Raw genomic sequence first — 27889 nt, 5'->3', positions numbered from 1 at the left:
AGGCTGATCTCACATAGACAATAGAGAGAATGACTGAATCCCCCATAACCAGCAGATGCTGCCTTCCCTCCTCTCCAGCAGAGAACAGGGCCTCACCTTGGCTGCGATAGGCCACCAATAATGGAGGGATATAAGTCAGGATCAGGACTACGATGAGGAAGACGGTGGCTTTGGAGCAGATGCTGGTTCTGTACCTCACAAGGTATGGGTGGGAATAGACTTCGTAGATTGCCATGGTGAGGCTGCCAGAAAAGCAATAAAGGTATTATTAGCACGAATTCAATCATTTCATTGGGTAAAACATTTGTATTATATCATACCTCCCAACATTTTAAAGGGAACCTAAACTGAGAAGGATGTGGATTTTTCCTTTTAAAATACCAGTTGCCCGACTCTCCTGCTGATCCAATGTCTGTAATACTTTCAGCCACAGCCCCTGAACAAGCATGCAGATCAAGTCTGTGATTCAGCCACCACTACAGCGAGAAACCCCAGGACTGCCAGGCAACTGGTATTGTTGAAAAGGAAAACATCCATATCCCCCTCAGTTTAGGTTCCCTTTAAGATGCCCCTGACAGACCCCCAATCAAAGTTTTCAAAAGAAAAATATGTTGTTTTATAATTTAAACCACACTGGTCCTTTCTATCCTGGTTCATTTTCCTTCATATTAACACATGAAATTAATAAATATATAAATTTAAAGGGTGGAAATAAAGTGTAGAGTCAGTTAAACACATTTTTCCGCAGAGAAAATACAGTTACACAGATCTGCACATCAGTCCTGATAGAGGGACAAATGAGGGAGAAAGAGGTACAGAGGGACAGGCTCCCAAAGAGGGACAGCTGGGAGGTAGGATTATATACACACCTAGAACTCAACCTACTTGTACTGTATTATTAACAGACATCCAGTTCACTACATACATCTCACCTGACAATTATACTTTATAATATCCTACTACATAGCTTTGTAATTAATATATGTATCTCCCAAGTAAGTCTGACTGCACCCAGTAAAAACATTGCGCTTCTCTATGGCAAAGCAGCTTTATATACTCATTTGTCTTACCCCAAAATATGTATATGTAGTAATGTCTCTGATTTACCCCAATGTACCTCCATGTAATCTCTGCTTACTCTCCTCTATATACCCCCATCTGTGCCCACACAGCACTGCAGGTTCCCCGGTTCTCCTATTCCTTACACAGCTCCCTCTGCTGCACACACCGGCAGCTCAGGCAGCAGCAGCAGCACCCCGCTACTGGCCGCGCGCTCTCCGTTCCTCCGTCTCCATAGCAACGGACGCCATTCCCTGGTACCACTTCCGGCGTCTGTCAACTCGCTGCCCCGGAAGTACTTTTCTGCAAGTGACACCAGCCTGCCAGAGCCTGAGCCTAAACTGTGTGTTTCATTGCGAATTTTTGCTTGGTATTGGCAGGCTACGCTGGGACTTGTAGTTTATTGGCACACGAAGCTTCAGTTGTGTGGGGGAAACTGCCGCGTGTCCTGACTGCGCCCTTCTCTGCATACATGTCTTACATATCCTGCCTGCAATGTATATGATGCTCCTTCATCAACTACCTATGTGCCTGCCTTTCAATCCCTCACGCTGTTGTCTATGCTGCGCCCCCTCCTTCCCTGTCTGTCATACTCCTCTTGTGCCTGTACCCCTCTCTCCTACAATATGCCTTCCCACTCAGTTCTTGTGTAGAATAACAACCCTTTAACCCCCATTGTTCAAGACACCCCCTTCCCTCCTGGTCACTGTACACATCCCATTATCCCCTGGTAACTGTACAAAAAAGCATACTCTTCCCTCCTGGTAACTGTACACAACCCATTACCCCCTGGTAACTGTACAATAAGACATACTCTTCCCTCCTGGTAACTGTACACAACCCATTACCCCCTGGTAACTGTACAATAAGACATACTCTTCCCTCCTGGTAACTGTACACAACCCATTACCCCCTGGTTACTGTACAATAAGACATCCTCTTCCCTCCTGGTAACTGTACACAACCCATTACCCCCTGGTTACTGTACAATAAGACATCCTCTTCCCTCCTGGTAACTGTACAATAAGACATCCCTTACCCTCCTGGTAACTGTACACAACCCAATACCCCCTGATTACTGTACAATAAGACATCCTCTTCCCTCCTGGTAACTGTACACAACCCATTACCCCCTGGTTACTGTACAATAAGACATCCTCGTCCCTCCTGGTAACTGTACACAACCCATTACCTCCTGGTTACTGTACAATAAGACATCCTCTTCCTTCCTGGTAACTGTACACAACCCATTACCCCCTGGTTACTGTACAATAAGACATCCTAGTCCCTCCTGGTAACTGTACACATCCCATTACCCCCTGGTTACTCTACAATAAGACATCCCCTTCCCTCCTGCAACTGTACACATCCCATGATCCCCTGGTTACAATACAATAGGATATCCCCCAGCTATTGAGCTTTGGGCCCTGGTGTGAGTTTTAAATTGAGCCCCCCCCCCAAGCACTCTCTATGTAACACTTGATATGGTGCAACAAAACCTGCCAAGGTCATCCATAGTATTAAGCCGGGTCTACACGGATCGACTCTGCCGCATCCCCGCACGTACCCGCCGTGTCCCTGCTCGTCCGCGCGTGCATTGGATTTGATCCCACCTCGTCCCCGCCGGCGGTGCTTATCTTCTGCTCGATTCCCCGCTATTGTTTGCTCTCGGGGAATCGGCTGCGGCAAGATCGGACCTGTCGGATCTTATCAATCGAGCCGCAACAGCTTTAAGCCGGGTCTACACGGCACGATGTGTCTTTTCAATCTCGATTGATAAGATCCGACCTCGCCATGGCCGATTCCCCGCTCATTCCACACAAGCGAACAATAGCGGGGAATCAAGCGGAAGATAAGCGGCGCTGGCAGGGACGAGGAGGGAACGAATCCAACACACGCGCGGACAAGTGGGGATGCGGCAGAGTCGATGGGATCACTCCATGTAGACCCGGCTTTAGAGGTGCAAGAAGGGGATGGGGAACAGTGTGTTAATGATTACTACTATTCAAGGCATCTATAGAAGTGATTATTAGCAGCATAGGACCTATAAACAGCTTATAAATTATTTGAGGAAGGGCCCTATGGGGCCCCTCTGGCCCAAGGGCTCCGATGCGGTCTCTACCTCTGCAACCCCTATTGCTACTCCACTGACATCCCCTTCCCTCCTGGTACACATCCCATTACCCCCTCGCTACTGTACAATAAGACATCCCCTTCCCTCCTGGTAATTGTACACGCTACATTACCCCCTGGTTACTGTACAATAAGACACTCCTTTTTCTCCTGGTAACTGTGCACATCCCATTATCCCCTGGTTACTGTACAATAAGACATCCCCTTCCCTCCTGGTAATTGTACACATCCCATTACCCCCTGGTTACTGTACAATAAGACATCCCCTTCCCTCCTGGTAACTGTACACATCCCATTACCCCCTGGTTACTGTACAACAAGACACCGCTTTCCCTCCTGGTAACTGTACACATCCCATTACCCCCTGGTTACTCTACAATAGGACATCCCCTTCCCTCCTGTAACTGTACAACAAGATATCCTCTTTCCTCCTGCTAACTGTACACATCCTATTACTCCCTGGTTACTGTACAACAAGACACCGCTTTCCCTCCTGGTAACTGTACACATCCCATTACCCCCTGGTTACTTACTGTACAATAAAACATCCCCTTCCCTCCTGGTTACTGTACAATAAGATATCCTTTTCCCTTTTGGTAAGTGTACAATAAGACATCCCCTTCCCTCTTGGTAACTGTCCACATCTTATTGTCCCCTGGTTACTGTACAATAAGACATCCCTTACCCTCCTGGTAACTACTCATCCCATTACCCCCTGGTTACTGTACAATACGATATCCCTTTCCCTCCTGGTAACTGTACACAACCCATTACCCCCTGGTTACTGTACAATAAGACATCCTCTTCCCTCCTGGTTACTGTACAATAAGACATCCCTTACCCTCCTGGTAACTGTACTCATCCCATTACCCCCTGGTTACTGTACAATAAGATATCCCTTTCCTTCTTGGTAACTGTACACAACCCATTACCCCTTTCATACTGTACAATAAGACATTCGCTTTCCCTTCTGGTAACTGTACACAACCCATTACCCCCTGCGTACTGTACAATAAGACATTCACTTTCCCTCCTGGTAACTGTACACAACCCATTACCCCCTGCGTACTGTACAATAAGACATTCACTTTCCCTCCTGGTAACTGTACTCATCCCATTACCCCCTGGTTACTGTACAATAAGATATCCCTTTCCTTCTTGGTAACTGTACACAACCCATTACCCCTTTCGTACTGTACAATAAGACATTCGCTTTCCCTCCTGGTAACTGTACACAACCCATTACCCCCTGCGTACTGTACAATAAGACATTCACTTTCCCTCCTGGTAACTGTACACAACCCATTACCCCCTGGTTACTGTACAATAAGATATCCCTTTCCTTCCTGGCAACTGTACACAACCCATTACACCCTAGTTACTGTACAATAAAACAAGGTAGAGGGTGAACAGTCACCCTGGAATGAAAAAACACAGAGACACCAGGAGCCTAAATGGTGCAGTTTGTCACAAATGATAGAAGAAGCAAAACAATAAAAATAGGGTATTCACAAAGAGAGGTTGCAAAGGGGCAACCAGCCACTGCAGGCAGGTGGAGATCAATAAACCAGACTCCACTTGGGGGTCCAGGTTAGTTGGAGATGGTCACACTTTTTGAGAAAAAGGCCCATAGATGGGGTCCAAAGGTATTCCCTATCCTAGGCGGGGGGGGGGGGGGGGTATACAATGCACAAACAGGATGAAAAGGCACACAGAAAATGATAAAATGAACTAAAAACAATAAAATAAATAAAGTTCCAGGTGGCTTACCTCAATGAAGACAGATTCATATAAAAATAAGCTGGCAGCGCAATTTGTGAGTCCCTGTCCACTCCCTCAGGCCAAATCAAGTGCCTCACTGTGTTAAAAGACAACTGTAGTGAGAGGGATATGGAGGCTGCCATATTTATTTCCTTTTAAACAATACCAGTTGCCTGGCAGCCCTGCTGGTCTATTTGGCTGCAGTGGTGTCTGAATGACACCAGAAACAAGCAAGCAGCTAATCTTGTCAGATCTGACAATAATGTCAGAAATGTCTGATCTGCTGCATGCTTGTTCAGGGGCTGTGGCTATAACTATTAGAGGCAGAGGATCAGCATTACAGCCAGGCAATTAGTATTGTTTAGAAGGAAATAAATATGGCAGCCTCCATATACCTCTCGCTACAGTTGTCCTTAACCTCCTTGCTCAGCTCGGGGTAACCTGCGCAGGAGGATTTCTCAGGCCCCGCTGGGCCGATTTGCATAATTTTTTTTTTGTTACAAGCAGCTAGCACTTTGCTAGCTGCTTGTAACACCCGATCGCCGCCGCTCGCCGCCGATCCGCCGCTATCCGCAACGTCACGCCGCGCCCCCCCCCCCCTCCAGACCCCTTGCACAGCCTGGCCAATCAGGGCCAGGCAGCGCTGAGGGGTGGCCCGGGATTCTTTGTGACGTCCATGACGTCGGTGAAGTCATCCCGCCCCGTCGCCATGGCGACCGGGGAAGCCCTGCAGAAAATCCCGTTCTCAACGGGATTTCCTGCATACTCTGATCGCCGAAGGCGATCGGAGCGGCTCGGGGGATGCCGCCGCTCAGCGGCTATCATGTAGCGAGCCCTGGGTTCGCTACATGATTTAAAAAAAAAAAAATTAAAAAAAAGTTCCACGCTGCCTCCTTGCCGGATTTTGTAGACCGGCAAGGAGGTTAAAGAGCCAAGGTTTAAGCGCCTTAGAAAGGGCTCAAACCCACTAGCAGCCTTTTCTAAACGCTAGTGATTTGAAAAAGCTCTTGCTAATGCAATGCTATGGGGGATTTTTATAAAATTGTATCGCTCAACTGGGATCACACCCATAGCATTACATTAGCAAGAGCTTTTCAAATCACAAAGCGCTCAGAAAAACTCTCCTATTGGGTTCCAGGTCAAAATGTACCTTACAGTAACCAATCTGTTCCTCATTTATTTTAAACAACACTACATTTATTACAGTGAATACATACTGTACATTGTATCTAATGTGTCACTTTGACAAATAAAGTTTCTTTATTCTTGAATGTAAACTTACATTCAATTAGGTTGAATGACTTTCATACAACCCACCACACACCATTCAATATTTTACAAAATTGATCTGATTTTTCCAACCTTTCCAATTGATTTTAATAAAAGAAATGACAGTTTCGATCAAATTTACTGATCAGGAAAAAAGATTTTCTATTTTTAATTAAGGATGGTCGGAAATGCCAATTACCGATTTCCAAATTTCGATGCGGAAATGCAATTTCTGATAGGAAATTCAGAAATTTCATTTCCGCAGAATACGCATGAGCATCTCTTATTTTAATTGAATTGGGGTAAAATCGAACAGAAAAATTGCATGGTTGGGTGACACAGATTTTTGTCCAATCCGATAATAATTATCGAATCAGATGGTCGGTCGGCCACCAAATCTATATCCTTAAAGGACCACTATCACAAAAAAAAGTAGGCAGTTAAAATCTGACAGAACTGGTTTTGGGCCCGTCCATCTCTTTATGGGGGATTCTCAGGGCCTGTTTCCACTACTGCGGAAACTGGGCCGAATTCGGAGTTTCCCCGCAGGCGAACCGCACGGGGTAACTCTGCCATAGGAAACTATGGCCCTGCCAGCCGAATCGCTTACCTTAGGGATTCAGCCGACATTGCCGTCAGTTTCCGTGCGGGAGGCTGCGAATCCCATAGCTGTTCATGGCACGGCTTCTGGGATTCGTCAGCAAGTGCCACCCCGCGGCTGCCAGTGGAAACGGGCCCTCAGGGTTTTCTTTGTTTTTAACAGCATTTCCATTTTCAACAGCCCAAAATCAGGCATGCCTGTGATGGCACCAATTTTCATCCGATTCAATATTAATGATCGAAAAGAATGGTCAATCGTCTGCCAAGCCAACAGATATATGGCCATCTTTACAGGGTGCTAACCATAAAGGTACGAATAGACCTGACGATTATGGGCAGATTAAAAGAGACAAATCGAAGCTGCCCATATACTACAGGCAGATTCCCGTCTGATTTCAGCATGAAAGCTTCAGGGAATCGGCTGAGCCCGACGCGTCCGCACCGCCACCCTAATGTATAAATGTGCCTCCCCCCCATGTGTGCATTTACACATTACCTGTCCTGTAGCAGCCTCCGCACATTGTCCATCTATCTCGCCAGGTTCTAAGAGCCGCGTACACGCTAGTGGCTGACGTCAGACGATATGTGCTGCTAGTGTGTATGCGGAACCCGGCGAGATGGATGGAAACTGCGTGGAGGCTGACACCCGACAGGTAATGTATAAATGCACACGGGGGGGGGGGGGGGGTGTAACATTTATACATTGCGGCGGGGGGGTTCGTCGTTCGTTTCAAAAATTGTCCGCCGTAGTTCACCTGACCAACCAACTTCGCCCGGACATTTTGCAGCATGCATGATTAACCATGCGACCAATTTCCTTCCCGAAATTGGTCGCTTTGTTGGTCGGGCATGCACTTGGCGGTACCAATTTTCATCCTATTCGATTATAATAATCGAATCGGATGGTCGGCTGCCAAGTCGCCTGATATATGGCCACCTTAAAGCGGTATCGTCACCATAAAAATCAAATTTCAACAGCAACTGGTCTGAGTGTATTAAGTGATAAAGATGCTAATCCTGCATTCAAAACTTGTAAAACTGCTGTTATGATTTGGAGTTATCACATACTTAAGGAGCACTGGCCCTTTAGTAGTCTGTGCCAAAGAATTGCATGCTGGGGGTTCTTTTTATCTATAATGTATTCCTCCTCTTTCCTTTATTTCCCTGCCAGCTGCTTATCTGAAACCTAATCCCCTATTCACTTGTGTTTACAAGCAAGGCTGAGGCGACTCAGCGATTGGAGGAGACAAGAAAAAAAGTAAAGGGCAGAAATGACATCACGAGTTAGCCTTAACTGTGGGCAAAAGACAAGGCCCCCACCAGGAACAGAATTCTCGTCATTTACTATATAACATTCACTGAAATCAAAACGTGGACAGTATAATACATGTGTTATGTAAGTAGATCAAGTATTTATCTACTTGTATATGTATTTTTTTCCCTGGCATAGTATGGCTGATCCTTCTATCCAATTTCTGACAAACATCTGTCAACCCATTCTGGTATGTAAAATACATCAAACATGTGAGGGGGAGAGTAGAGGTTGGACAAGAGGGTAAGGCTAATAAGGCCTGAGTCCCTAGTCATCAATCATCCCCTCAACTACTGACTGAGTGAGCAACAGTCTACCACATCTCCCAGCAGGCACCGCCCCCTCCTGACTACACATCCGTGACGTCACCCTCACTCGCCCAGCTGCCCCGCCCCCTGCCGCGCCGATGTAGCTCTGGAAGGAGGGCGGGGCTAAATACATCCGTCCGGGAAGTGACGACAGACGGAGGCCCCGCCCTGTTGTTATTGTCGCAGCTGCCGCCGATCGGTAACATGAAGTGGATGTTCAAGGAAGACCACGCGCTGGGTGAGCAGGGGAGGGGCGTCTCCTAGCAACGGTTGTGTGTGTTGTATAGTATGTGACTTCTTCTTGTCCTCTCTGACCCCTCCCGACCACCCCCACCTGTGTCTGTCCCCAACCCTCCTCCCCATCCCCCTCCAGCTCCTGACCCCTCCCAACCAGGGGCGTAGCAATAGGGGTTGCAGAGGTAGCGACCGCATCGGGGCCCTTGGGCCAGAGGGGCCCCGAAGGGCCCTCCCTCAACTACAGTATTAGCTCTCTATTGGTCCTGTGCTCATAATAATTACTTCTATAGATACTTTGAATAGTGGTAATCCTTAACAAACTGTTTCCCATCCTTTTCTTGCACCTCTGAAACTGTAGATGCCCTTGGCAGGTTTTGGTGCGCCGTATCAATTGTTACGTATAGAGTGCTTGGGGGGGCCCCATTGTAAAACTTGCATCGGGGCCCACTGCTCCTTAGCTACGCCACTGCTCCCAACACCTGTGCCTGACCCCCAACCCTCCTCCCCTGACCCTCCTCTAACACCTGTGCCTGACCCCCCAACCCTCCTCATCCCCCACCAGCTCCTGACCCTCCCCCAAAACCTGTGCCTGACCCCCAACCCTCTTCCCCATCCCCCACCAGTCCCTGACCCACCCCTAACACCTGTGCCTGACCCCCAACCCTCCTCCCCATCCCCCACCAGCTCCTGTCCCTCCCCAACATCTGTGTTTGTCCCCCAACCCTCCTCCCCATCCCCCTCCAGCTCCTGACCCTTCCCAACACCTGTGCCTGACTCTTTCCCAACACCTGTACCTGGCCTCCTCTACCCTGCCTGAACCTCCTTGACCCCTCCCCACCACCTGTGCTGACCCTTCCGACACCTGTATCTGGCGTCCTCTACCCTTCCTGACCATCCTATACCTGACACTCAGTCCTCCTTACTGTTCTCTATCTGTCCCTCAGCCCTCCTTGCCATCCTCTATCTGATCCATGCCCCTTTTTACCACTTTGTACCTCACACTAACCGTTCTTGATAATTCCCCACCTTTACCTTACCTTGCTACTTTTGTACTTACCTTTCCCTACTCCTATCCATCCTGTGCCTGACTTCCACTATTCCTGACCATCATGAGCCCCATCCTCCCACTTCTCTTGTCAAACCCCACCTGTACCTTACCTTGATCTTTCTGCCCCATCTCGTTTCTCCTCCTGATTATCCTGTACCTCGACCTTAGCTACTTTAATCTGCACCTGACCCTTCTCTTCTCCTAGCTATCCAACACCTCTATCTTTCCCTCCTCTACCCCACCTCCTCACTACCCTACTTCTGAAGTATCCATCCTGACCCCGACCCGCCTGAACATCCGGTACTTGACCTTCTCTCTGCCATTCTCCACCTGCACCCTTCCTTGTGCCTCTCCCCCCACATGCATGTAACAGATCTGGTGCTAGTCTCCATTAGGTGACCCAGCAGGAAACCTCATAGAGAAATTTAGATAATGTGATGTGCTTGGGTGGACAGCACCCCATCGTGCTCCTAGGTTTTCCATTTGTTGTAGTTGACTACACCCACAGTAATTGGCCAATCACAATGCTTTTGCTGTAAGGGTGCTGTGATTGGAGAACTTTTCCATATGAGGTTTCCTGCTGGGTCCACTAAAGTAGACTAGCACATGTGAAATATCCTCCCTCCTCTACTACCCTGTGTTTGATCCTCCCCCATTTGTACTCAATTTCAATGCCCCTCTTAAAGGATACCCAAAGTGACATGTGACATGATCAGATAAACATGGGTATGTACAGTGCCTAGCACACAAATAACTATGCTGTGTTCTTTTTTTTCTTTCTCTGCCTGAAATAATTAAATATCAGGTATGTAAATGGCTGACTCAGTCCTGACTCAGACAGGAAGTGACTACAGTGTGATACTCACTGGTAAGAATTTCCAACTATAAAACCCTTTCCTAGCAGAAAATGGCTTCTGAGAGCAAGAAAAAGATAAAAAAAGGGAATTTCTTATCAGTGAGAGTCACACTAGTCTCTTCCTGTCTGAGTCAGCCACTTACATACCTGATATTTAACTCTTTCAGGCAGAGAAAGAAAAAAAGGAAAACAGCATAGTTATTTGTGCGCTGGGCACTGTACATATACACATGTCTATCTCGTGTCACATGTCACTTCGGGTATCCTTTAACCATCTTATTACCTGTAGTTGACCAACTTTCACCTGTACCTGACCATTCTCACCTTTCCTGACCACACCAACACCTGTACTTTTTCCACTTTTACCTGTCCCTAAGGCCTCTTTTTCACCACGGACTGTTGAACTGTGTGCTCAGCAAGTAGTTGCCAGGCTGCAGCAAGCAGCTACCCGACAGCAGCAAGCAGTTGTGAGAGTTTGAGAGGCATTTCACTGCCTATCAACAGTCCGTGGAAGAGGCCTAAACCTACTCAATCCTGCTGTAGTAATACTGCCCCACACCTGTACCTGACATCCACCTACTCAAACCATCCTCCCGCCTTGACATCCATCTGCCCTTAACCTGACCTCCTGTATCATTCCTGACTATGTTCCACCAGTACCTGACCCTACCCTCACCATTCCTGTGCATTACACCTGACCCTCCTCTCCTAATCCTCTACCCACACCCGGATCCCTCACACTCTTGACCATCCCAAGTCTGCTCCCCTCCTCTCAACTGTACCCCAATCACTTTTGTCCATCATTGACCCTTCCCCAACACCTGTTCCTGGTTTTCTTCACTTCTCCTGGCTCCAGGGGCCTCCATTCCTCCCCACCTGTCCCAACATGACCCCACATGTGCCTGGCCATCCTCCACCCTTTCTTACTATGCCCCACCTGTGCCTGACCCACATTGTTCTGGACCTGACTCCCCACCCACACATGCATCACCCAACCATCCCCAGACCTGTACCTTATCCATCATCAGTTGAGACCTGACTCATAATCCTTTACTAGCATTTATGATAATTTTCATTCCTGACTTCTTCATCCTCTCTTGCATTTATCTATAGACATCACATAACTGTAGGGTAACAACTGCAGTAATGATAACCTTGCCATGAAGGTGCATGATTCACACCATAGGTGTATACTGAGTCACAGTACCTGGCAGCCGGTGCATGACCTACACCACATGTGTGTACTGTCACCATATTAGGCAGCCGGTGCATGACCTACACTACACGCGTGTACTGCGTCACCATACCAGGCAGCCGGTGCATGACCTACACCAGATGTGTACTGTGTCACCATACCAGGCAGCCGGTGCATGGGCTACACCACATGTGTGTACTGTGTCACCATACCAGGCAGCCGGTGCATGACCTACACCAGATGTGTACTGTGTCACCATACCAGGCAGCCGGTGCATGGGCTACACCACATGTGTGTACTGTGTCACCATACCAGGCAGCCAGTGCATGACCTACACCACATGTGTGTACTGTCACCATACCTGGTAGCCGGTGCATGACCTACACCACATGTATACTGTCACCATACCAGGCAGCCGGTGCATGACCTACACCACAAGTGTGTACTGTGTCACCATACCAGGCAGCCGGTGCATGACCTACACCACATGTGTACTGTCACCATACCAGGCAGCCGGTGCATGACCTACACCACAAGTGTGTACTGCGTCACCATACCAGGCAGCCGGTGCATGACCTACACCAGATGTGTACTGTGTCACTATACCAGGCAGCCAGTGCATGACCTACACCACATGTGTGTACTGTCACCATACCTGGTAGCCGGTGCATGACCTACACCACATGTGTACTGTCACCATACCAGGCAGCCGGTGCATGACCTACACCACAAGTGTGTACTGTGTCACCATACCTGGCAGCCGGTGCATGACCTACACCACATGTGTACTGTCACCATACCTGGCAGCCGGTGCATGACCTACACCACATGTGTGTACTGTCACCATACCAGGCAGCCGGTGCATGACCTACACCACATGTGTACTGTCACCATACCAGGCAGCCGGTGCATGACCTACACCACAAGTGTGTACTGTGTCACCATACCAGGCAGCCGGTGCATGACCTACACCACATGTGTACTGTCACCATACCAGGCAGCCGGTGCATGACCTACACCACATGTGTGTACTGTCACCATACCAGGCAGCCGGTGCATGACCTACACCACATGTGTACTGTCACCATACCAGGCAGCCGGTGCATGACCTACACCACAAGTGTGTACTGTGTCACCATACCAGGCAGCCGGTGCATGACCTACACCACATGTGTACTGTCACCATACCAGGCAGCCGGTGCATGACCTACACCACATGTGTGTACTGTCACCATACCTGGCAGCCGGTGCATGACCTACACCACATGTGTACTGTCACCATACCAGGCAGCCGGTGCATGACCTACACCACAAGTGTGTACTGTGTCACCATACCAGGCAGCCGGTGCATGACCTACACCACATGTGTGTACTGTCACCATACCTGGCAGCCGGTGCATGACCTACACCACGTGTGTACTGTCACCATACCTGGCAGCCGGTGCATGACCTACACCACATGTGTACTGTCCCCATACCAGGCAGCCGGTGCATGACCTACACCACAAGTGTGTACTGTGTCACCATACCAGGAAGCCGGTGCATGACCTACACCACATGTGTACTGTCACCATACCAGGCAGCCGGTGCATGCCCTACACCACAAGTGTGTACTGTGTCACCATACCAGGCAGCCGGTGCATGACCTACACCACGTGTACTGTCACCATACCAGGCAGCCGGTGCATGACCTACACCACATGTGTGTACTGTGTCACCATACCAGGCAGCCGGTGCATGACCTACACCACATGTGTGTACTGTGTCACCATACCAGGCAGCCAGTGCATGACCTACACCACATGTGTGTACTGTCACCATACCAGGCAGCCGGTGCATGACCTACACCACACGTGTGTACAGTCACCATACCAGGCAGCCAGTGCATGACCTACACCACGTGTGTACTGTCACCATACTAGGCAGCCAGTGCATGACCTACACCACGTGTGTACTGCGTCACCATACCAGGCAGCCGGTGCATGACCTACACCACATGTGTGTACTGTCACCATAGCAGGCAGCCGGTGCATGACCTACACCACATGTGTGTACCGTCACTACCTGGCAGCCAGTGCATGACCTACACCACGTGTGTACCGTGTCACCATACCAGGCAGCCGGTGCATGACCTACACCACACGTGTGTACTTTGTCACCATACCAGGCAGCCGGTGCATGACCTACACCACGTGTGTGTACTGTTCACCATACCAGGCATCCGGTGCATGACCTACACCACAGGCGTACTGTGTCACCATACCAGGCAGCCGGTGTGTGACCTACACCACATGTGTACTGTGGCACCATACCAGGCAGCCGGTGCGTGACCTACACCACATGTGTACTGTGTCACCATACCAGGCAGCCGGTGCATGACCTACACCACATGTGTACTGTGTCACCATACCAGGCAGCCGGTGCATGACCTACACCACATGTGTACTGTGTCACCAGGGGGAGTTACAGTGGTTTACAAAAGTATTCGGCCCCCTTGAAGTTTTCCACATTTTGTCATATTACTGCCACAAACATGAATCAATTTTATTGGAATTCCACGTGAAAGACCAATACAAAGTGGTGTACATGTGAGAAGTGGAATGAATATCATACATGATTCCAAACATTTTTTACAAATAAATAACTGCAAAGTGGGGTGTGCGTAATTATTGGTCTGAGTGCAGTCAGTTGCCCATAGACATTTGCCTGATGAGTGCTAATGACTAAATAGAGTGCGCCTGTGCGTAATCTGTCAGTACAAATACAGCTGCTCTGCGACGGCCTCAGAGGTTTTCTAAGAGAATATTGGGAGCAACAACACCATGAAGTCCAAAGAACACACCAGACAGGTCAGAGATAAAGTTAGTGAGAAATTTAAAGCAGGCTTAGGCTACAAAAAGATTTCCAAAGCCTTGAACATCCCAAGGAGCACTGTTTAAGCGATCATTCAGAAATGGAAGGAGTATGGCACAACTGTAAACCTACCAAGACAAGGCCTTCTACCTAAACTCACAGGCCAAATGTTCCACTTCTCACGTGTACACCACTTTGTATTGGTCTTTCACGTGGAATTCCAATAAAATTGATTCATGTTTGTGGCAGTAATGTGACAAAATGTGGAAAACTTCAAGGGGGCCAAATACTTTTGCAAACCACTGTACGGGGTTAAATACTTCCCTTTAGGTAGGTGATAGCTCTGCCACCAGTCCTGTCAATTTTTTTCAAAATCACTGCCTAGCACTAGCCACGCACACCAGCGTGGCCGCAGCCTGCCCCCAGCTCAGCTGCCGAGCTAGGGGTGGGCTGCAGCCATGCAGGCAGAGGTTTCCCGAAAACCTTTGGCAGTCTTCTGAAATATGGGTGCCGCACTACCAAGGTTGCCCATTCAAGCTGATTTCTGATCGATTTCAGAATGAATTCTCTCGGGAATCTGTTTTGTGACCTGCTCCCTCTGTTACTGCTCCCCTAATGTAAATGTGCCCCCCATTCATGAAAATACGTTACCTGTCTGCTGTCCCCCACCACGATGCCTATACATCTTCAGAATCAGAATCATTTATTTCGCCAAGTACAACGGGGGTTGTACCTGGAATTATTTTTGGCACATATAGGGTCGGTGGAGGTACAGTACAGTGGACACTTGGTAATATACAGAGTGGTACACATAGTAACATACAGCATAGAGTAATAAAAACATACATTAAGTTGCACAGAGCAGACATGGAGCGTAGTAGAGAAGTACTAATGTGGTCATCCGAGTGCTATGTGAGTGGAGCTACCACACTTACTTGCGGCGCTCGCTGTTCTGCAGTATTTCGAATGCCCGCATTAAGCCAAAGGAAGAAATAGTGCAGAGAGAGAAAGTGAGACCTGGTGCTGTGGCAGAGAAAAGGGAGTCCTGGTGCTGCAGCAGTGGCCTGGTGGCATGGCTGGAGGCACCTCTGTGGCTGCGTACGGAAATCCAGCCTCAGGCTTGCGGCCTAGTCCGGCAAGGTGGGTCAGAGGGTGGGGGGGGGGGGGGGGGAAGCGACACTCAGTTTCCTGACAGCCTCCTGGCTGTGTTTATCTGCCCTCGGCACTGTGAGGTCTTGCTGGCCTGGAAAGGGTCCCGCTGGAGATGCTGCAATGGAACCTCTGCAGCAGCCCTGATGGTGTGGCTGTGAGGCCTGTTTAGGCCTGTTGTGTGGGTGAACTGCAGTTGGACGCAGTGAAACCGCAGGAGAGCAGGCCATCCATGGTCCGTGGGCATCACTTGAGCAGCGGGAGTCCGACTTCCCCTGGCCGCGGCTGAGGAGCAGCCCATGTGCGTCCTCCTGTTAGCGTCTGGTTTCCCTGGCATCGGTGGTAGCGTCATGGCTCACATGCTGGGGGATCCGGCAGTGTGCCTCTTAGGTCAGGCCAGGTCCCGGGCGGGTTGCGGCAGTGAAGTGGCAGCATTCCTGTTGGTCAGGCAAGCGGTGTGGGTCCTGGATTGCGGCGGTAAAGTGGCTCATGTGCAGCACGTGTCAGCTTCGGGGTCTAATCGGGCCAGCAGCTCCTGAATCGTGGTAGGCAGAGGAATGGCCTATGTGCAGCCCATGTGCTGCTGGGTGATCGGCAAAGTGGCCCCGGACCAGAGAGAGCACATCATTATTCCCCTGCCCAGGTAGAGGTAAGAATTTAAAGAAATTTAAAAGGAAAGGCCAGAGCCCTGTACGGCCATGGCTACCCGTCCGGCGCCATCTTGAATTCAGGATTGCCGCCTTACGTGGGTACCAGAATATAGCACGTGGGGCTCTTGCGAGAGGTCACACATGGAAATGGAACATGTTTGGATACCCCAGTGGGCATCAGCAGACAGGTAAAGTCTTTTAATGCGAGGGGACATTTACAATGGGGGCGTCGGCCGGGGGTTCAGTGGCATTCGCGTATACTGAATGAACCATGTCAGCCCAAGATTTCCCAGCATGTCGGATCGATTACATTCAACCAGTTTTGGCCCGAAATCAGTCGAATCGTTGATTGGGCATGCTTGTGACATCACCGATTTTCATCCAATTCGGTAATATCAAATTGGATGGTCGATCGGCCACCAAGTCGCTTGATGTATGGCCACTTTAAAGGAATATGGCCGCTGTCATCTGATTGGTTGCCTGGCAGACAGTTTGCTGTATGTGTGTATCTTTTATGTCATTCTGCAGTAACAGGACTTTTTATGTTTTATCTCAGAACACCGGTGCGTGGAGTCGGCAAAAATCCGGGCCAAGTATCCAGACCGCGTTCCGGTAAAATGATTTTCTATCTCCTTCATTGTGTTTCATCTAATGGCTTATGAATTATTCAGGATAATTTTACTGGGTTTATCTGCTACAGGATAACAGCAGAGGATAAGTAAATGAATTACATAAATGTATTACATGAAGACCCAAATTACAAACATCATTATTCTAACTGCTGGTTTATCCCCCTGAAAAGATAGGAGAACCCCCTCCCAACCACTAGTTGTTTCCAGACACAGTCTTCTGTATTCTGTAGTGTACACCATCTCGCCAACCTCTGGCCCTGCCAGCTTCCCTGGGCGTGTCCAAGCAGGTCTCTCACTGCTGCTTGTATCTGTGTGGAAGCTGAACTCCTACATCTGTAGTCTGGTCTGACGTTGTTCCACTCTGTGTACAGGAGCAGGAGAGGAATTCAAAGAAGAAACCTGAACAGCCATAACCTACAGATCACAGATATGTGGAAAAAAGCTGTCACACGGGGATTTAGGGATACCCATATCCATTCACTAGAGACCAGTGACATCACTGAGAATGCAGCTTATCCATTCACTAGAGACCAGTGACATCAGAGAGAATGCAGCTTATCCATTCACTAGAGACCAGTGACATCACTGAGAATGCAGCCTATCCATTCACTAGAGACCAGTGACATGACTGAGAATGCAGTCTATCCATTCACTAGAGACCAAGGGGTCCCCTTTATCAAGGTAAACACACAGGTGTTAGTATTCTGTGTGTTTACCTTGACAAAGGGGACCACTCGGGACCCGAAACTAATCGTTGGTTATGGAATGGAATTGTGTCACGTTTTTTGTATAAAACAGCAGACTTGGTCTACATATGAGTGTGCGGACCTTCTGGATTTATCATTGACTGTTACTCAGGTCCAGCACCTCCACAGTGGTGTGCGGTTCCTCCTCGGATTCCTCACTGAGAATGCAGTCTGTCCATTCACTAGAGACCAATGACATCACTGAGAATGCAGCCTATCCATTCACTAGAGACCAGTGACATCACTGAGAATGCAGCCTATCCATTCACTAGAGACCAGTGACATCACTGAGAATACAGCCTATCCATTCACTAGAGACCAGTGACATAACTGAGAATGCAGCCTATCCATTGACTAGAGACCAGTGACATCACTGAGAATACAGCCTATCCATTCACTAGAGACTAGCGACATCACTGAGAATGCAGCCTATCCATTCACTAGAGACCAGTGACATCACTGAGAATGTAGCCTATCCATTCACTAGAGACTAGCGACATCACTGAGAATGCAGCCTATCCATTCACTAGAGACCAGTGACAACACTGAGAGTGCAGCCTATCCATTCACTAGAGACCAGTGACATCACTGAAAATGTAGCCTATCCAATCACTATGGACCAGTGACATCACTGAGAATGCAGCCTATCCATTCACTAGAGACCAGTGACATCACTGAGAATACAGCCTATCCATTCACTAGAGACCAGTGACATAACTGAGAATGCAGCCTATCCATTCACTAGAGACCAGTGACATCACTGAGAATACAGCCTATCCATTCACTAGAGACCAGTGACAACACTGAGAGTGCAGCCTATCCATTCACTAGAGACTAGCGACATCACTGAGAATGCAGCCTATCCATTCACTAGAGACCAGTGACATCACTGAGAATGTAGCCTATCCATTCACTAGAGACTAGCGACATCACTGAAAATGTAGCCTATCCAATCACTAGGGACCAGTGACATCACTGAGAATTTAGTCGGTTGGTATGCAGGGCTGTGGAGTTGGAGTCAGAGTCGAGGAGTCGGAGCAATTTTGGGTACCTGGAGTCGGTTTCATAAACTGGGTAGTCGGAGTCGGATGATTTTTGTGCCAAATCCACAGCCCTGGTAAGTATTAGACTAAGGAGTCGGAGTCTGAGCCATTTTGGGTATCTGGAGTCAGTGGTTTCATAAACTGAGGAGTTGAAGTTGGATGATTTTTGTATCGACTCCACAGCCCTGTGTATGGGAAGCAGTGACCTCAAAGTTTAGAACCAGCTATTTCTGTAGGTCACGGTGGTACATGCGCTTGTGGTAACGCAGGGAGGCAGCTTAGTGTTGGTGATGATTTCTAGCGATGGGACAGCCTGCACCTCCTCGCATTCCCTTAGATGGTAAATGCTCTCCCTGTATGTGGTGTAGATATTCTTGTACACATGAATAATTAATCCTGTTTGATTTAATGCTGCTGAGTGTGTCCCAGTGGGCAAGTCTGTAGAGAAGCTCTGTGTATAGCAAGATGTCCTCATTCCTCAGATACAGGAGACAGCAGTGACACAATTACTAAGCATTGTCTGGAAGTAATCTGTGCAGGTATTGCAGGAACAAATGCTGCCTTATAGGGAAGTCTGTTTAGCAGTTACTCAGGGAACTGAACACCTGATTCATGCTTCTTATGGATTACTGATTCTGCCATATTTCATTGTCTTTTTGTTCCTGATGTCACCTTTCCCAGGCTGATGAGTTATTATTATTTAATGTAGTTATAAAGCGCCAACATATTACACAGCGCTAGACGATAAATACATATGATACAAAGGTACCAAGGTTATCCACTTGACGACCAGCCAACACTCGTTCGAGTGGCTGTTCCATTTCAGTACAATCGCGGCTTGCAGGCGAAATGTAAACACCCGGGGAAGAAAGCGCCGTAAAGGAGATTGGCGATCCTCTGCCTCTGGCCGGGGATCGCCGCCGTCTGATAGGCTGAAGCCTATCAGAGGCGGTACAGGACAGATCGCCGTCCTGTACCGCCCATGGAGAGGAGAGGGAGGGAAAGAGAGGGAGGCGGAATAGCTCTGCGGAGGGGGGCTTTGAGGAGCCCCCCCGCTACACACAGATAGCCGGCGGCGATCAGACCCCCCCAGCAGGACATCCCCCTAGTGGGGAAAAAAGGGGGGGGGAAGTCTGATCGCCCTGCCTGCCACACGATCTGTGCTGGGGGCTGAAGAGCCCACCCAGCACAGATCATAGAAAACTCATGCGGTCCTTAAGTGGTTAAATAACATCAGGCAAAGCTATACAAGGCAAACAAGGTACAAGATTATGGAATTTTGGGCTGGTTAGGCAGGCCCAGTAATACAAGTACGAGGCAGTCATAAGAAAGGAGCATGTAAAATACACTCAGAAAGGGAGGACCCTGCCAAAGGCTTACAACTGGGAAGGGGGGGGGGGGAGTGGACAAACTAGGTAGGGCTGTGGAATAAATATTCAGTAGAGTTAATGTGTGGTTGGTGGTAGGTGGCTATCCTAAAGAGGTGGGTTTTGAGGGCTTGCTTGAATGTGTTGTAGGAGGGAGCAAGTCTGATAGGCGGTGGAAGGGAGTTGCAGAGGGTAGGGGCGGCTCTTGAGAAATCCTGCAGGCAGTTTCACACTAAGGCTGCTGTTCTGCACACTTGTTACTATTCATCTCAACCATGTCTCAGACTGATCACCTGTGTTTAGGATTATTTCCTCGTCCCTTCTGTACAATCTGCCCAAGCTCAGCTTCCAACCCATGTTATGCATTTACCTGCTGGGGGTCACACAGTAATGGTCATGTACACGCCCACTATTCTGCTCTGAAAGGAGTGTGCAAGGTGACATCACTGTCTGCTGCCTGACTGTAGGCGGGGTTTGCCTGAAGATGTCATCACTGAAATAAAATGGCTACTAGCTGGCCACGCACTTTGCCTTTCCTGGTAGATAGGAGAGACAGTCGTACCTTCCTGATATTGTTCATTTCCCTTGTCTAACACGAAGGATCGTCAATGAGATGCAAAATACTCTTAAGTTGATGCAGAGTTATGCAAATGTATGCATCTTGTAAATGGACCATATGAAGCCAAAGTAGTATTTGACTGGTCTAGCACATATTAACATTCAAATTTGCATAATTCTGCATCAACTTGGATCTGGTTGCATCTCATTGACCATCACTATCCAGGAATCAGATCTAATATTGATAATATTGGGGCAGCAATTCATAGCTCTCGTGCCTGTGCATGGAGAGCAGCCAATCCTGATCAGTGTTCCAACAATACAACAAACCGCCATTGATCACAAAGGCCTTCTTTACAGTGTACCTGAGGTGACATGAGATAAATCTGTGTCTGTACAGTACAAAACACATTAATAACCAGGCTGTTTTACTTGCTTTATTTTGCTGCCTGAAAGAGCTAATTTCTAGGCATGGAAGTGACGGCTTCTGTCTTGTCCATAATTTAATACATATCGTTAATAAGTAAATTACAGCCATAAATGTTTTCATGGCAGAATTCACCTTCTGAAGGCAGGAAGAAATAAAATACATGAACTATTGACCTTTTTCTAACTCCGGGACACTTAATAGGCTGCCACTGATTAGAGACAGTACAACATTCTACCTACTTTGTAAATGTTTAAATATAAAAAACGACAACCCTGGGATACTTAAAAAAAAAAAACATTTTTTAGGAGTAGGAGGAAAAATATAATTGTTTATCTGTTTATTTTCACCTCGGATTCACTTTAGTCTAATGTCAAATCTATTCAAATGTATTGGTACCTTTAGATAGAGCCCATAGAGGAGGGGGCAGACAGACCTGTCAAAAAGCTGAAGAAGAGAACAGCAGATCTCTGCTAAAAATTATTCACTATGTTAGGGCTTATTAATTTATTGCTGCTGGCAAAAATGAGAAAAAAACACCCGAAACAGCCTCCTTACCCCCTCAATTATCCTCCTACAGTAAACAATACATAGATTTTTAGGACACACCCAGCCTCACTCTGATCCAACCCATTGCACTGATGCAATTGCATGAAGATAGGCCAGATATGTGACGTCAGAGACACACAGAGGGAGAGCATTCAAGCTATTAGAGAGCATACATCATGTGACCTTGTGGGATGTCCGGTGGGTAGAAATTCAATCTTTGAATCGCAGAGACAGGGAAGACCAAGAGCGCCAATCTGGTGTAGTATTTCAGGAATAGGGAGAGTAACCAAAGCAAATACTTCTACTTACAAACGTGGGTTGCTTTTAGGCCACCACTTTTACACGCAGGTGGAGAAAACCATCTCCACTTGGATGGAGAGTCCTCTTCTAGACCCGGGTCGCACTGCAAGGAAAAGGTCGACTGTATCCAGTGTGGGTTACATGGATTACTCCTGAATAGGGGAATTAGACTATAGTATGATGGTAGTAAACTGTGGTATGACAGTCTTACCTCAATATGATGGTTAAGAAATAGTTTATTGGCCATCAATATAACAACGCGTTTCTTGGGATACACTGCTTCTTCAGGTTAATGAACAGTGTCTATGGCCTCAATTCACTAAACATATCTCCTGTCTTTAATACCTCTTTTAGAGTTGTTACCATGGTGATAAGGCATGTAGTATTCAGGAAACATTTTACCTCAGGCAAACCTAAAGTTAACTCTTCTGTCTTTAAGTTAACTCTTTAATCCTTAAAATAACTCCAGAGTTAAAGACATGCTGTTCATTAACTGCGTGTGAAAATAACTACAGAGGAGGTAAATTAACTACAGAGGAGGTAAATTAACTACAGAGGTGGTAAGATAACTCTCTTACTGTGTGGAGGTAAGTTTTCTCTTGCCTTATTATCTCCAGCATGATCTTAGTGAATTAAGGCCTTTGTAGATCGCAGCACTGATTCATTAACCAGAAGAAGCATTGGGGTGCCTCCTCCCACCTTATATAGGTCATGTGACCACCATTTTCAACATGACATTCAGGTCTTTTGCAAGGAGACCTAACTAAAGCAGATCTGCTGTCAGTGGAATATGTAGACTATTCTTCATTCTGGACACCCCAGGTTAAGTTGTGGAGACCAAGGAAAGGGTTAGCGCAAACATAAGAAAAGTGCCGATGTTCTTGTTTTACTTGATAAAGGTTTCCTGTTTCTGCTCAGGTGATTGTGGAGAAGGTGTCCGGCTCACAGATCGTGGACATCGATAAGCGGAAATATCTGGTTCCATCTGACATCACCGTGGCCCAGTTCATGTGGATCATCAGGAAACGCATACAGCTGCCTTCAGAAAAAGCCATTTTCTTGTTTGTAGACAAGACTGTGCCACAGTCCAGGTGAGATTCCCGCGCTGCGTGGCATCTCATTCTGTCACTCTGGATAGGATCATACTGTAACTGACATTACTGTGTAAGGAAAGTACATGCAGATAATATGTAAATATGGCTTTACAACTCCTCCCTCATCAGTGATGCTACTAATGTGTGTTCTTAGCTTTGTTTCTGATGTTGCATGTAACACTGCAGCACCTTTTATTGTTTACATGCATAGTCTGCTCAGAAGCCCGAATTCTATACACCAGCCACTTACTGCTCTGCTACTGTCTCCCTGCTCCACTGTCCACCAGCCAATTCCTGCTACATCTGCTCTGCTTCTGCTACACACCTAACTCCACTGTCTCCTTAGCCACTTCCTGCTCTTCTGCTGCCATGCCCCACTCTTCTACTAAACACTGCAATTCCACCTTCATATGTCTTCCCAGCCACTTCCTGCTCTGCTACTGCTGCCTGCTCCTGCTACACACTCCAACTCCACCTCCATAGGTCTTCCCAGCCACTGCCTGCTCTGCTGCTATGTACTTTTGCTAAAAATCCAACTCTGCCTTAATATGTCTCCTCAGCCACTGCCTGCTCTACTCTGTCCCTGCTAAACACTCCAACTTCAGGTCTCCTCAGCCACTTCCTGCTCTGCTACTGCTGTCCTGCTTCTGTTACACCCCCAACTCCACCTTCATATGTCTCTGTAGCCACTTCCGTCTCTGCTGCTGCTGCCCTGCTCCACTCTTCTCCTAAACACTCCAACTCCACCTTCATCTGTCTTCCCAGCCACTTTCTGCTCTGCTCCACTGTACTTCTGTAAATAATCCAACTCCAACAACACCCTCATGCGTCTTCCCAGCCGCGTTTTGCTCTGCTACTGCTGCCCTGCGCCATTCTGCTACACACTCCACCTCCATATGTCTTCCCAGCCCCTTCCTGCTCTGCTGCTGCATCCCTGCTTCTCTCTGCTCCTGCTACACAATCCAACTCCTCCTTCATATGTCTTCCCAACCACTGCCTGCTCTACTAATGCTGCCTGACTCCACTCTGCTCCTGCTACACATTCCAACTCCACCTCCATATGTCTTCCCAGCCACTCCCTGCTCTGCTACTGCTACCCTGATCCTGCTAAACATTCTAACTCTACATTCCAGACTTATGTCTTCTCAGTAACTTCCTGTTGTGCCTCCCTGCTTCAGCTGAACACTCCAACTCCACCTTCATAGGTCTTTCCCAACCACTTTATGTTCTGCTTCTGCCTCCCTACTAAACTCTACTCATGCTAAACACTCCAACTCCACCTCAATACAATGGGCAGCCTCTGTACTGCTTGCTTAAAATTGTACGGAGGTACAAAGCTTCACAGCATTAGTCTGCAGTAAAGAGAGAGGAGGAGCATGGGCCCGGCCACTGGAGAAAGTGATGTGCTTCTCAGCAGTAACACAGGACAGCATATCAGGGGGTCCCTGGAATGGGGAGGAGAGGAGTCCCCAGACACTCTCCTCCCTCCCCGATGACTATTATCATGCCCTGTTTCACAATCTAATCCCTACCACAGTCTTGTTTTAGGGGGAATCTGTTAACTCATTAGTAGGTTTGTGGGAAGTAGGAGGACACTGTAGTTAAACACACATCGTCTTGTAAGCATACAGGATTGAAGTCTGAAGAAGGCGGCACAACCGGAAGCTTACTCTTATTCTTTTAATGATTCAAAACGTATAGCTTTTACTGATGACTGACAGGGTACAACACTCTACTGCTACTACATCTGCTGATGGTGTGTTGCTGTACTCCTGTATTCCTCCTCAGCTGACGGAACCTTCTGTGCTTCTTTTTCAGCCTAACCATGGGACAGCTGTATGAGAAAGAGAAGGACGAAGATGGCTTCCTGTATGTGGCCTACAGCGGCGAGAACACGTTTGGCCTTTAGTCGCCTGCACAGCTTGTGAATCTTGTAAATAATGGTGGTTTTAACACTCAGCATAACTGCCTTCCTGTAGTGTAGCATCTCAGTAACTGGATGTATTTTTGTTAACTGTCTCATTCTCCATGTCTGTCGCTGTCTATAGATATTTAATTTAATTTATTCTTATGCGCTTTTTATTTTGTTTTTCCTCTGCAGCCCCTCTTCTGCCAGTTGCCTGGGTAACATGTATAGAACAAGCCTAACTGGCAGCAGAGGCGGCTCATGCGGTTATGTTGCTCATATTAAAGAGGTTCGGAGTGCGAGTGCCGTCTGTAGGTGGCTGGTGCTCGTTAGTGTTGCCAGGTAAAATGATGCGAGGAAGATCAATTCTGTGTATAAGCGGCAGCCACGCCCTTCTCTTCAGCAGCCATCTTATTGGTTGGCCTCAACCATTAGGAGGCATCCAATGTTGAGACAGATCTCTATATATAACTGCTGTGCAGCTATATAGTTTGAAAGCCAAGACATATTCATTAAATTGAAATAAAAATCTTTCATAGTCACAAACCATATTGGAACCAGAGGAAGCCATCTTCTAGAGCAGTGATAGCTAACCTTGGCATTCCAGCTGTGGAGGAACTACAAGTCCCATGAGGCATTGCAATACTCTGACAGCTCTAAGCATAACTCGGGTAAGCAGAGGCATGATGGGATTTGTAGTTTTATAACAGCTGAAGTGCCAAGGTTAGCCATCACTGTTCTAGAGAGAGTTCCCAGAGAGCTGCCATATTGTTGTGCAGCAGCTTATCATCCCTTTAGAACTTCCATATCATTTGTTAGGAGACATGCTTTGTCTTGCTAAGCTTTGGATCGTTAGTACATTCCAAAGAGGAACCGGTCTCCTTGATTGGTTGTCAAGACAGTTGGGTCTCCATCAATGGACCAGTTTCAAAAACCACCATTGTGCGTGTAAATTCCACACGTAAGGAGATAATATATACATCGAGGGTAAACCATGAACTCTACCCGCATAGACTTTTTTTTTTTTTGTACACACATGGCTATATTTGTATTCTAATAAAAATAGAGATAGATGCACAAATACCTGCATGCCCCGCCTTCTACCAGCTGCACAGCAGACAGCTGTAGAAATGTGGGCGGTGCTCCCTGACATCTTTTGCTGGAAGTGGGATTTGGACTACCGGACACACAGATAACCACAAGCCCAGCCTCCCACAAGCTGCACTGCAGTTGTAGAAATGTGGGCGGAGCTCCCTGACATCTGTCTTGGTGGGAGTGGGAATATGACAGCTGGGCATACAGATATCTGCATGCTCAGCCTCCCACAAGCTGCACTGCAGTTGTAGAAATGTGGGCGGAGCTCCCTGACATCTGTCTTGGTGGGAGTGGGAATAGAACAGCTGGGCATACACAGATATCTGCATGCTCCACCTCCTACAAGCTGCACTGCAGACAGCTGTGGAAATGTGGGTGGAGCTCCCTGACATCTGTCTTGCTGGGAGTGGTTACAGGACAGCTGGACACACACAGACAGGTGCGACGCACAGAGACCTTTCCTGATCTACAGATTTTAAGGTCCTGGAGATCTATTAAATTATTTTATTTGGAGAATCTCTTTTTAAAACTTGCGTTTGGCCTTAATCAGCCAGTCAGTAACATGCATCATATTCAGTTTGTCGGTTTGTTTTTTAAGCTGGATCTCATTGGCTGACTTTAGTCGTAGAACTTTTAGTGATTGCATTCATTAATCAATGATTACCGGTATGTAATGATACACACACCGTCAAGTAATAAACAAAAATCAGTCCATCATTCGGGGGTGTCTGTCTTCAATTCTCTGCTTGAGTGTTTCTGTGTCTAAAGAGTCATCCTGAAGGTCTGTACATATGCTAGATTAAAATCCGCGCACACAAACTAGTGACATCGCTCAAATGACATTACCTGGGAAAAAGAAACTACGTAGTTTAACTGTTTCTTGACTGTGCTTATTGAAATCTATGCCCTGTTTTGGGAGCTGTTATCCCTACCAGGATGTAGATTTCAATTAGCCCGCCAGGCACTACCGCCCATCATGCCGCTACAGCTGACTCGTCCTGCTGTCTGTATGACAGCAGAGCTCAGTGAGCCAGCCAGGAGCCGATTTCATTGGCTCCTGACCCTGTGATCACTGTGACCCAATCTCATTGGCTCACAGAGCGAGTGTGCTTCAGCAATGGGAGAGCAGTCATTGGCAGTGGCAGAGATTCCGTGTGGCGTGACATCGGTAGGCCCCAGAGGCTGCTGGTACCGAATAGGTGTGCTGCAGTATACTGCAGTTTGATTGTGCGTGGTAATCATACCATGCACAATCATGTTTTACCGGTTTTCGATGGGGGATGGAGCGGCGGGCGCATGAAGAGCAGCAGGGGTAAACGTACTCACATCGCCGGGATTCATGTACTACCACTAACCATTCATGAGTCATGTAACTTGTTGCTGCATCCTCCCCTTCACCTGGCTACCTATACTGGTTGCACCTGTTCCTGGCTACCTACACTGCAGGCATCTATTTCTGGCTACTTATACTGCAGGCATCTATTACTGGCTACCTATACGGAGGGCACCTATTCCTGGCTACTTATACTGGGGGTACCTACCTGGCTAACCTATAATGGGGCACCTATTCTTGGCTACCTATACTGGGGCAACTATCCCTACGCTACTTATACTGGAGGCACCTATACCTGGCTACCATGGGGGGGGGGGGGGTGAGGAAGTGTAGGCTCTGTAAAAACAACACCGGAGATCTAGGCATATCCGGTGCCGCCTTAGGCATTACGGCTACAGCAGCACTCTGT

The 27889-nt window shown here is 47.8% G+C and overlaps 2 protein-coding genes across 10 annotated transcripts in view; one reads left to right on the top strand and one right to left on the bottom strand.

The window, feature by feature from the left end:
- Window positions 1–8472, bottom strand: part of TMEM231 (transmembrane protein 231) — a 39884-nt gene extending 31412 nt beyond the window's left edge. Inside the window, exons 1-2 of one of the 9 annotated variants that reach the window (XM_068260795.1) lie at window positions 8452–8472; window positions 97–242 (exon numbers count right to left, since the gene is read on the bottom strand). In XM_068260795.1, coding sequence (XP_068116896.1) covers window positions 97–242; window positions 8452–8456 — 151 coding nt within the window. In that variant the 5' untranslated portion in view covers window positions 8457–8472. Of the gene's footprint in view, window positions 1–96; window positions 243–1070; window positions 1311–7890; window positions 7914–8243; window positions 8368–8432 lie in introns of those variants that run through there. The other 8 variants (XM_068260793.1, XM_068260792.1, XM_068260800.1 and 5 more) reach the window with 8 other exon arrangements.
- Window positions 8473–8569: 97 nt separating this feature from the next.
- On the top strand, window positions 8570–26864 carry GABARAPL2 (GABA type A receptor associated protein like 2). The gene is made up of 4 exons (XM_068260801.1): window positions 8570–8680; window positions 16987–17042; window positions 22971–23143; window positions 24965–26864. Exons 1-4 carry the CDS (start codon window positions 8647–8649, stop codon window positions 25053–25055), a joined length of 354 nt encoding a protein of 117 aa, XP_068116902.1. The 5' UTR covers window positions 8570–8646; the 3' UTR covers window positions 25056–26864.
- The last annotated feature ends 1025 nt before the right edge of the window (window positions 26865–27889 follow it).

The sequence above is a fragment of the Hyperolius riggenbachi genome, chromosome 11, assembly GCF_040937935.1.
Source record: "Hyperolius riggenbachi isolate aHypRig1 chromosome 11, aHypRig1.pri, whole genome shotgun sequence".
Taxonomy (NCBI): Eukaryota; Metazoa; Chordata; class Amphibia; order Anura; family Hyperoliidae; genus Hyperolius; species Hyperolius riggenbachi.
This window is presented reverse-complemented; position numbering and strand designations above follow the sequence as displayed.